This window comes from Lytechinus variegatus, chromosome 15 (assembly GCF_018143015.1).
Source record: "Lytechinus variegatus isolate NC3 chromosome 15, Lvar_3.0, whole genome shotgun sequence".
NCBI lineage: Eukaryota > Metazoa > Echinodermata > Echinoidea > Temnopleuroida > Toxopneustidae > Lytechinus > Lytechinus variegatus.
In genome coordinates this window covers 14427653-14438007 of record NC_054754.1, presented here as the reverse complement: position 1 = coordinate 14438007, position 10355 = coordinate 14427653, and the positions used below count along the sequence as shown (strand labels likewise).

The window sequence follows — 10355 nt, the reverse complement described above, 5'->3', positions numbered from 1 at the left end:
CTTTCAGGGGCTGTCCATGTACTCCACACTATTTAGTATCTTTACAATCAGCATTTCGGCTGCCTATATACAAATCATCGAATCTTAAAATAAAAAAATACATCGATTTCGATCTCCGTGGTATACTCTGCGAGTCATGATATGAAAACATCGAAATCTGACTAAAGAATTAGATGACACAGTGGGTGGGCTGGAAAAAGAACCATGGTTAACCTTTAATACGTTTATTCATGCCGAGTAGCAATTAATGTGAACTCTTTCATAATTTACAAGGATTTCTTTCTTTTTTCTTCTTTTTTTTGGGGGGGAGGTGAATCTTTGCAATTTTATGCAAATTTTGTTTGCCTGATGGACAAACATTTTAACACCCTATAGATCCCGTTTAAACAATGTTTTTAGTATATAAAATAACTTTTGGTGTTGATTTTTGGTTCATCATTTACCAAACAAAAAAACAAAGATATATAGTAAGAAAATCAAAATTTATTGATTGTATAGATTGTTTTTCAAACAAAAAACCTGTGTTAAGTTCCATGAAGATTTACTTTTGTATATGGTGCATTGTTGATATTGCAATGATGAAATAATCACCACTGGCTGTTATGCCATGTTACCATGGTAATTAACCTTATATTACAAAAGATAAGCAATGGATCGAAAGCTGGTGCTTGTACAATTGAAATTGTAGTTGAGTGTAAGGGAAGTGCAAGTACGGTGTGCCTGTTTCCATATAAGAGAACCTCTAATTAATATATAAACCCCTCAAAAAAGTTAGGAAATCTGACTTTAATCGACAATCCCTCCTCGGTTTTAGTAAATATCAATGTGTAATCCATATCAATGAATAGAAAATTTAATTCTCTTTAAAATGATACCCTATACATGTTTATGGTTCACATGGAGGTGCAGTACCTTGAATTGAGGGGCAAGGTCAAAATTCAAAAGTTGCAAAATGACACAATATTGAAAGTCACTGTTCTTTTTTCCGTGGTGATGAGTGAGTTTAGAGGTTTCTTTTGTTTTCATGCACCTTACCGTCGACATTAACATGGAGATCTGTGTGAGGCTTTGGGTCTTGGTTTGAAATATGTCATGTATTTGCTTGTGCAGAGGTGTGTTTGATTCCATGTTGTTGATCTTAAAACAAAAAATGGTAAATGCATTATTAAGAGTTTTTCGAGATCTCCTGGCGAATAACAGTCGAGATCGATGATGATGATAATGATGAGGATGATGATAATGATGATGATGATGATGAAGAAGATGATGATAATGATAATGATGATGATGATTTAATAAATGATGATGGTGATGATGATGATGATGATGGTGATGTAAGATGATAAAGATGATTATGATGGTGATTCATCATAATATGATGATGATGATAAAGATGGTGATGGTTATTAGTATTATGATGGCGGGTGATGAAGATAATGATGATAATGTTGATGATGATGATGATGATTATGATGATGATACCATTAATCATCTTATTGTTTGATAACATAATGACAAAAACTATGCCCCTATTCAAGTTCTTCTTCTTCTTCGATCGATCGATCTTTATTCTTCCTTTTCTTCTTCCTCTTCTTTTTTTTTTCTTCTTCTCCTCCTCCCCCTCCTTTTTCTCTTATTTCTTTCTTGTTCTTCTAAATCTTCATCATCTCTAAGACTATCCTTCCCCAGTTCTTCTCGTTCTCTACTTATCCTCGAATTGTGCTGGATTAATATTTCTGAAGTCATACTTCGGATCGACCAGAATGACGTCATCTTACGTGCGCTTTGGCTTGAATTGCCGGAGGAAAAACAACATTGCGAAGCGAAGAAGTTGAAGTGGCAGTCATTACTCAATATTAAACTCACACCCTGTTTTCCCATCTGAAGCTCATTTTTTAAATCTACAAAATGGCTACAAGGACAGCGTTAGTACACACTTCGACGCGTACGACGACAGCGACAGAAGAAACGAGGTCATCAGTAAGTTAACTATTTTTTTCCAACAAAGTTCATGATTTCATGCCAAACCAACGTTTATTTCAATTCATGATTTGCAACGTGTGGGACCGAAGGGAAGTACGGTACTGAAGATGTGGACGGCAGTACAAGTGCAGCTTGTTGCAGTGCAGCGCCAGGGTGATTTCAAGTTTGGTGCTTTGTGCTCTTATAATCATTTAATATGCATTAATACAGCGACCAGCTGTAGATCTCCGGGATCAGCGGAGGAAGAAGAAGAAGGTGTTCGGTGTTGGTGTTGAGAGCATAAAAAGACTTCTGAATCGAGCTCCAGTCCAACTCCAACTCCAAGGCCAAGCCTCGAACACCGAGCTGGGTTAAAGAACGATAGGCCTACCGACTGCAAACAATAGCACATGATGTCACGCCTCTGTCCATGTCTGTCTGTGGCTGTGCTGAGCTGCTATTCCATGTCAACTTCAGTTCAGGCGAGAAGTCTTGAGATTGGGTTGACGATGAAAACCAGGAACAGAATAAGTACCTAGGCTCAGTTGATAAACAAAAACAATATTTGATGCGAGTGAGAAACACAAGCCAAAAATGTCTGATATTCCAACCTGAAAATTGGACAATCTAGGCCTGTGTATTTTTGTAACCAGGGCATGAACACAACGAATATCAAAAAGTTTGTGATATTCTTACTGAAAATGTATTGCATGTATGTTTTACTTCAAAAAGAGTATGGTGAGACTACCACATATCGACCACCTCTTTTGAAACCGACCACCTTGCGCGCGTTAAAATTATTGCGTATTACAAACGATACGCGCGGGAGAGTAGGCGCAGTGTCCATAGAAACGGTAAGAATCGATTTTACGAGAAAAAAGAAGCAACAAAAAGTAGAAATTTAGTGGAATTAATCAAAATTGTATTGACCAAACCCAATCCCCGCTGAAAAACCAAGAAATCCGATAGGAAACGGCTTTAGAACAAATATCCGTCGTCAATCGTCGAATCATGCGCCGGAGCTCGCAGTGGAAGTAGTGAGGCGATCATTTAGCATGTTGACGTCATAGAACTGATTTGAAAGAGTAAAAATATTTCGCCACCGCGACAAGAATCGACTGTAAGTTTAATGTATTGCGGGTGGTCGGTTTCAAAAGACGGGTGCAAATGAGCAAATGTAAAATCGTCAAATCCGTTGTTCGTCGTTATATACGCGAATTGAATCGGAGTCGCCGAGCGAAACATGGGAATCTGATCTGCTCAATTTTCTGCACAAATGAGACGAAAACTGGGTAAAATTGATGAATATTTTCGCAGATACGATGCTTAGAAGATTAGGTGGTCGATAAGGGGTAGTTCCAACCATATTTCATTTTGAAACTAGAAATTTGACGTGTCCAAAGGACACAGATGCCCCTGCTTTACGCGATCAGAAATTTATTCCATATGATTGAACCAACTCGCATATATAATTGAGCTTTAACCTGCGGACTCCGAATTCACTCTTTGCCTGTATTGTCATCTACCTGCACACCAAAAATGGACCGAATGATAGACGGACAGGGCCAATGCTTAATGCAGAGCTGCCAAGTAGTACGATTTTTCCGTATTTCATACGGAAATCAATTTAAAATACGGCAGTACGCTTTTTCATGATAAAATACAGGAAAAAACAAATTAGAGAAGAAAAGGTATTCCGTGTGTTGCTGCCCTCTACGTTCAATGAGTTATGCTTTCATCAAGGCTTTCCGATTAGAATTTTCGATATCCTGGCGAATCAATGTGGGTGACAAGTTCCGAGCGCACGCACGTAGTTTACAAGCGCAAAGCAGCGGCTCAAATCGCGATATTTTGCGACTGGTAAATACGTCTGTAAGGATGATGACGTCATCCAAGATGGCAACTTACGTTGACCGACGGAAGGATCGAAGATGACGATGTTTCGATCATAATTTGAAACGAATTAGCCGTAACTGCGGTCTAAGGTACGATATTTCTGAATTTCATACATTTTTCCGTAAATATGGATGCAATTTCTTTTTCATAATGTGATATTTTATGATTTTATGTGCAAAAAACGATCGGAAAAAACAGGTTTCCGTCGAATGTTAGATCTAACGTTACTGCTAATACGTTGTCTGTACGTACGGGCCTCCAAATTCTTCAGTCTATGTATTGGTGAGTCAGCCAACGCAGTTCAGCGGAACAACCAAAATCTAGACTGAAGCTTTCGGTCTCGTGTGCGACGGTGTGTGATCGAACTTTGCCATTATGCATGCATATTTATCTCATGGTAAAAATACTGATTTTTTTGTCAAAATACTGATTTTGGGGGATAAGAATACTGAAAATGCAAAATACAACTTGGCAGCTCTGTTAATGCCCCCTCCAGGTTCGTCTGCGGGGGCATAAAAAGGGCATTTTCCATTTCGAAAAAAGGACATTTCTTTACCTCCCCCCCCCCCCCCCCCCCCCCCCCCCCCCCCCCCCCCCCCCCCCGGTTCTCCGCTGCCCCTGTTGCCACCCTCTATATGTGTCTCGTAGCTAAGCTTCGAGATGCACGTAATTGGACTGGAATATGAAATGAGAATATTAGAGATTGTTTTTACTGATGTGTGACTTTTGTCTCGCCCACCAGGGGTGAAGGCGAGACTTAGGAATCCAAGTGTTGTCCGTCGTCCGTCCGTCACAAACCTTATAACACTACATGCATTTCACAAAGATATGACTTAAGAGTTGCTCTTAAATTCCCAATTGCATGCTATATAAAAGGCATCACCTCATTGGTCAAATCGTGGTAAGAGGGCGCACACTTCTGCGTACTAATCAATAAGATTGCGTGTACATGTACATGTATGTACATGTCAGTATTTGAAGGGATACAAAAGTGGGCAAACCTGGTGGTTTTGAGCTTGGCCTGGCTCAAGTAATATTCACGAATCTTGGAAACTTGGCCGTAGTTTCTGTGACAATGATAATAATAATGCAATATATTGCGATTGCACAGTTTGGGTATTATTTTATGCGTGTATGTACATGCAGAGCTTTAGAACCATAGAATTACGATCAGAATAATCTACCCACCCTCAACACACCCTACATTTTTTGTCTCACCTGAATAGCAGAGTGAGACTATAGGCGCCGCTTTTCCGACGGCGGCGGCGGCGTCAACATCAAATCTTAACCTGAGGTTAAGTTTTTGAAATGACATCATAACGTAGAAAGTATATGGACCTAGTTCATGAAACTTGGCCATAAGGTTAATCAAGTATTACTGAACATCCTATTAGAGTTTCATGTCACATGACCAAGGTCAAAGGTCATTTAGGGTCAATGAACTTAGACCATGTTGGAGGAATCAACATCGAAATATTAACCTGAGGTTAAGTTTTTGAAATGTCATCATAACTTAGAAAATATATGGACCTAGTTCATGAAACTTGGACATAAGGTTAATCAAGTATCACTGAACATCCTGCATGAGTTTCACGTCACATGACCAAGGTCAAAGGTCATTTAGGGTCAATGAACTTTGGCCGAATTGTGGGTATCTGTTGAATTACCATCATAACTTTGAAAGTTTATTGATCTAGTTCATTAAACTTGGACATTAAAGTAATCAAGTATCACTGAACATCCTGTGCGCGTTTCAGGTCACATGACCAAGGTCAAAGGTCAATGAACTTTGGCCGAATTGGGTGTATCTGTTGAATTACCATCATAACTTTGAAAGTTTATGGATCTGATTCATGAAACTTGTACATAAGTGTAATCAAGTATCACTGAACATCCTGTGCGAGTTTCAGGTCACATGATCAAGGTCAAAGGTTATGTAAGGTCAATGAACTTTGGCCATGTTAGGTTATTTTGTTGAATGACCATCATATCTCTGTAAGTTTATTGGTCTAGTTCATAAAAAGTGGACATAAGAGTAACCCCGGAGGGGCCACTTACATTGACAAGTGGATACCATGCGCGACCAAAAAAACACGTAAAAAGGATGTCTTTTTCACGATAGGGCACGTTACGTACGTAACGTGATAAGGGTGTCAAAAACACAAAAATAATGAAAAAAGGGTATCTATTTCGCTAGGAATATTACGTGTTTAGGGTCTAATTTGCGGGGATGATAAAACAAAATTAAAATGTTTTATAAAGGATCATTTTTGCCCCAACACTTCGTGTTTAGAGTCCGATTTGCGCGAGGTGTAGAAGTGGGGTTGTACTAAACCAAATAAGGTAAAGCCGACGACCGAAGGAACCGTAACAATAAAACATTCCTGTACTTGTTTAGGGGTTCATTTCAGGGAATATTTGCCAAGAGTATCGTTTTGTTTCCAATACTTGTTAAGAGTAGGGTTTCACACGCCAATACTTGTTAAGGGGTTCATTTTCAGAATATGGATATTACGTGTTTAGGGTGCTTTTCGAGACCCCTTGGTCGCGCATGGTATCCACTCGTGAATGGAAGTGGCCCCCCCGGGAGTAACCATGTATCACTAAACATCTTGTGCGAGTTAGAGTAGTTTTCAAAGTCAGCACTGCTGCTATATTGAACTGCGTGATGCAGGTGAGACGGCCAGAGGCATTCCACTTGTTTTGCTTATAACTCCAAAATGATCGTAATACAGATGCGTGCCTTATTGGACAAGCGAATTGTATTCAACGTACATGAATCCCGATTATTGACATGTCCCTTTAAGCATGACTTCGAGTCACACTTGACTCTAGGTGAATCACCCCCTAGTCTAAACTCTATTAAACAAAGTCTGACTCTAAATGTGCTCACCTCAGGGTTCCCACAGTCATGGAATATCCTGGAAAAAAAATTGTGATCATGGAAAGTCAGGAAATTTGGAAAATTAGTGAAAAGTCATGGAATTGCATCTACCTCTTGGCTATGGCAGCTTTCCAGTTTGTTGTGTCTCGCAACTCTCATACTCTGTGATCATACTCTGCTATTGTAATTGATGTTCATGATTTCCATTTTTTCCAGTTTTTGTAACATCCCAAATTCTACATTACTCCCGGGACGTCACGGGAAGTCATGGAAAGCAGCAATTTAATCATGGAAAAGTCGTGGAATTCTGTTTTCAAATTTCTGTGGGAACCCTGTCACCTCCATAAATTTTGCAGGGAATTTTTATAGGATCTGGCTTTTGCAGGGTGTACCTTGATACTTTAGGAAATGTCAAAGAGCAAGTGCCGAGTTAACTGGTTGTTTTCTGATTTATTCCGTACAGCCGTCGGTGACACTCAAACTACGTAAACCAAAGTCAGACAAGAAGGTTAACTGGAAAACAGGTGTGGTTGACAATGAACACATGGGCAGGAAGAAATCAAAATGTAAGAATATCTCATACTCTTTATTGTAAGAATTATGTCATCTCCAGGCCTCAGTTTTTATGTATTTTGTCCATTTACAATTGAATGATTTTATTTTCTTCTTAAATATGCAATTAGAACATTGTACCGGTATATTAAGAAAGACATTTTCTCTCTTGAGATGCTGTGAATCGCAGATCCCCTCCCCTTTTAATTCTGGGGCCTGTTACACAAAGCGTAGCAATCATCTAAAACATCCTTAACGATTGATTGCATTGACTACAGTGTGCAATTAATTGCTTACCTTTGTGTTGCGGGACCCGGTCAGCTGTCGTCCACAGATGTATCAATATATATGGTTTGGTTTTATACACTTGTTTGTAATAGAAACATGTAGAATGAGAGCGAGACTTGAATCCCAGTGTGGCTAGGATAGCATCAATTAAAATAATAATGATAATATACCATTCTTGTATAGCAAAAACCTGTATGGCATAATAATGTGCTTCCAAAGGACTACCACAGATATTATTACCCCAGTTTTAGCACTGCAGCCTTTTACTGCACGCAAGCATTTCAAGGAGCGAATCCATATTTTCCTCACATGGTGGGTGTTTCATAAAAGCTGTTCGTAAGTTAAGAACGACTGGTGAACCTTTCCTATGCGCAAAATAATCACTTATGAAGATTTAATGGTGAATATCATTTACCACAAGAAAGGATCACTGGTCATTCTTAACTTACGAACAGCTTCATGAAACGGCTCCCTGGATTGAGTTCCTCACTTGAGGAAATTAATGTCATAGCTGGGATTTGAACCCATGACCCTCTGATAGAAAGGGGGCAGTCGTGACCACTAGACCATGATACTTTACTACTTTCATTTCAAATCTTATGATTGATTTCAGGTTGCTGTATATACAACAAACCTCGGATGTTTGGAGAAAGTTCATCAAGCAGCGAAGGAGAATCGGACGACGACTGCAAGTTGTGCCGCAAACAGCAGAAGAAAAACTACAGTAAACACAAAGACGAATGCAACTGTGATGGTGGTCCCCAGCAAGGGATAGGGGATGATTAGAAGTCAGTGTGTACATAAGTTCTTGAAATCCCTGTTGAACTTGCACCGTAGCTACCATTAACACTGAAACTGCCATTAACACAAGACTACCAGAATCATCTTTATTTCATTTCATGCCTGTATGTTGTCAAGCGTAAGTTCTAGTGGCAAAAATTGTGAGATGAGAATGGCTAGCATGTGTTTGGTGGCACCGATGAAAGGCATATGTTCTTCAAAAAGAGAGAGAGAGATATGAATGAAATGCTAACGCTAAGTTTAATGCTATGTACAGTGTATGCACATCATGTATTTTGAAGAAAACAGTGCCTTGTGGGGCTTTGTGTAATGTGATATGTACAGTACATGTATCCCTGTGAAGACGACATGAAATTCTGAAATGTATTTATGCAGCGAAGGTATTTATCCAACCTCCTGTCAGTCCTGTGTAAACTTGACTTTTGACAGTCACGATGCAGTGAAGGAATGCTGTACAGTTTATATTCACTTTGTCTACCAACATTAATTTTCTTCTAAATCCTTGAATATTATGATTCATCCAGTTATCTTATTTGTCAGTTATGAATCTTTTACCTGAAATAGTGAAAATTACAAGGTTAGCAACTGGAAATTCACTGTGACGTTTCACCAGTCACTGTTGGTTTAAACAGGTAAATGGACACCAGGTGCGTCTTTCCATGTGACTTCACACCAAGGTCAGTAGACTGTAGCATCGCTTGGTTTCCCAGGGGCGGGGAGTTAAAGGGATGGTCCGGACTGGAAGTATTTATAGCTCAATATTAAATAGAGTAGAACTTGCTGAGCAAAATGCTGAAAATTTCATCAAAATCGGATAACAAATAACAAAGTTATTGAATTTCAAAGTTTACAATATTTTGTGAAAACAGTCGTCATGAATATTCATTAGGTGCGCTGATGATGTCACATCCCCACTTGTTCTTTTGTATTTTATTATATGAAATTAGGTTTATTCAAAGTTTTAACTCCAAGAACTAGAAAAACTGGATCGACAAATGATTTTGTGCATTAGATATTATTGCTGCAACTTATTTCATTATAAGGGAGACATATTATTCACACAAGTATGAAATAATGAAAAAAATCTGATTTTATGTAATAACGTAAGAAAACGTAAAGTGGGGATGAGACATCATCAGCCCAACTAATGATTATTCATGATGACTGTTTTAACAAAATATTGCTAAACTTTAAACTTCAATAACTTTATTATTTGTTATCCAATTTTTATAAAATTTTCAGCATTTTGCTCAGTGAATTCTACTCTATGTATAAAGATATAAATATTTTCAGCCTGGACCATCCCTTTAATCATGGAAGACACACCTCTTATGGTAACTTTCAGACTTATAGCAGTTGGTCTAGTTTGGTCTTATTTCCATTTTGTTTACGTATTATTCTGTGACATGAAAATTTGTTGCTTAAACAGCTCAGATGCCTTGCTGCCCTTACAATCCCCTATTCTGAAAAGTATTCTAAATTTTTCATGAAGTTTGACTTGTCCTCCTGGGGTCTCATTGCGAGACTTGGGACACACCTTATGACTGGTCCACGATATGACAGGAATAACCATCGTTTCTGGCGATTTATTCAACAATTTCTGCCATTTTACGATCATCCCCATGATGGTGACTGTGAGTGATGTCAACGTAGTTCAGCGGAACAATCAGTGTACAGAGGCTGAAGCTTTTGGTCTAGTCCACAATCTGATTGGGGAAAAAATTGCATTTTGCGTATTTGTGGAAAATGTGAATGGAAAGTATCATTTTATTTGAGCTTCAAGTTAACTGTAGAGGTGTTGTGGCTCAGTGGATAAGTCTTCGGACTTTGAACCACAAGGTCCGGGGTTCAAATCCCACTGCAGCACTAACGTCCTTTGGCAAGGCGTTTATCTACATTTGCCACTCTCAACCCAGGTGTAGTAAATGGGTACCCGGTAGGAAGGAATTCCTTGAATGCTCGTTGCGCCCGA

The 10355-nt window shown here is 38.9% G+C and overlaps 1 protein-coding gene across 1 annotated transcript; it reads left to right on the top strand.

Annotated features, from left to right (window-relative positions):
* The first annotated feature begins 1804 nt into the window (after positions 1-1804).
* Positions 1805-8571, top strand: LOC121429107 (E3 ubiquitin-protein ligase PPP1R11-like). The gene is made up of 3 exons (XM_041626016.1): positions 1805-1980; positions 7206-7308; positions 8196-8571. Exons 1-3 carry the CDS (start codon positions 1909-1911, stop codon positions 8366-8368), a joined length of 348 nt encoding a protein of 115 aa, XP_041481950.1. The 5' UTR covers positions 1805-1908; the 3' UTR covers positions 8369-8571.
* Positions 8572-10355: the final 1784 nt, after the last annotated feature.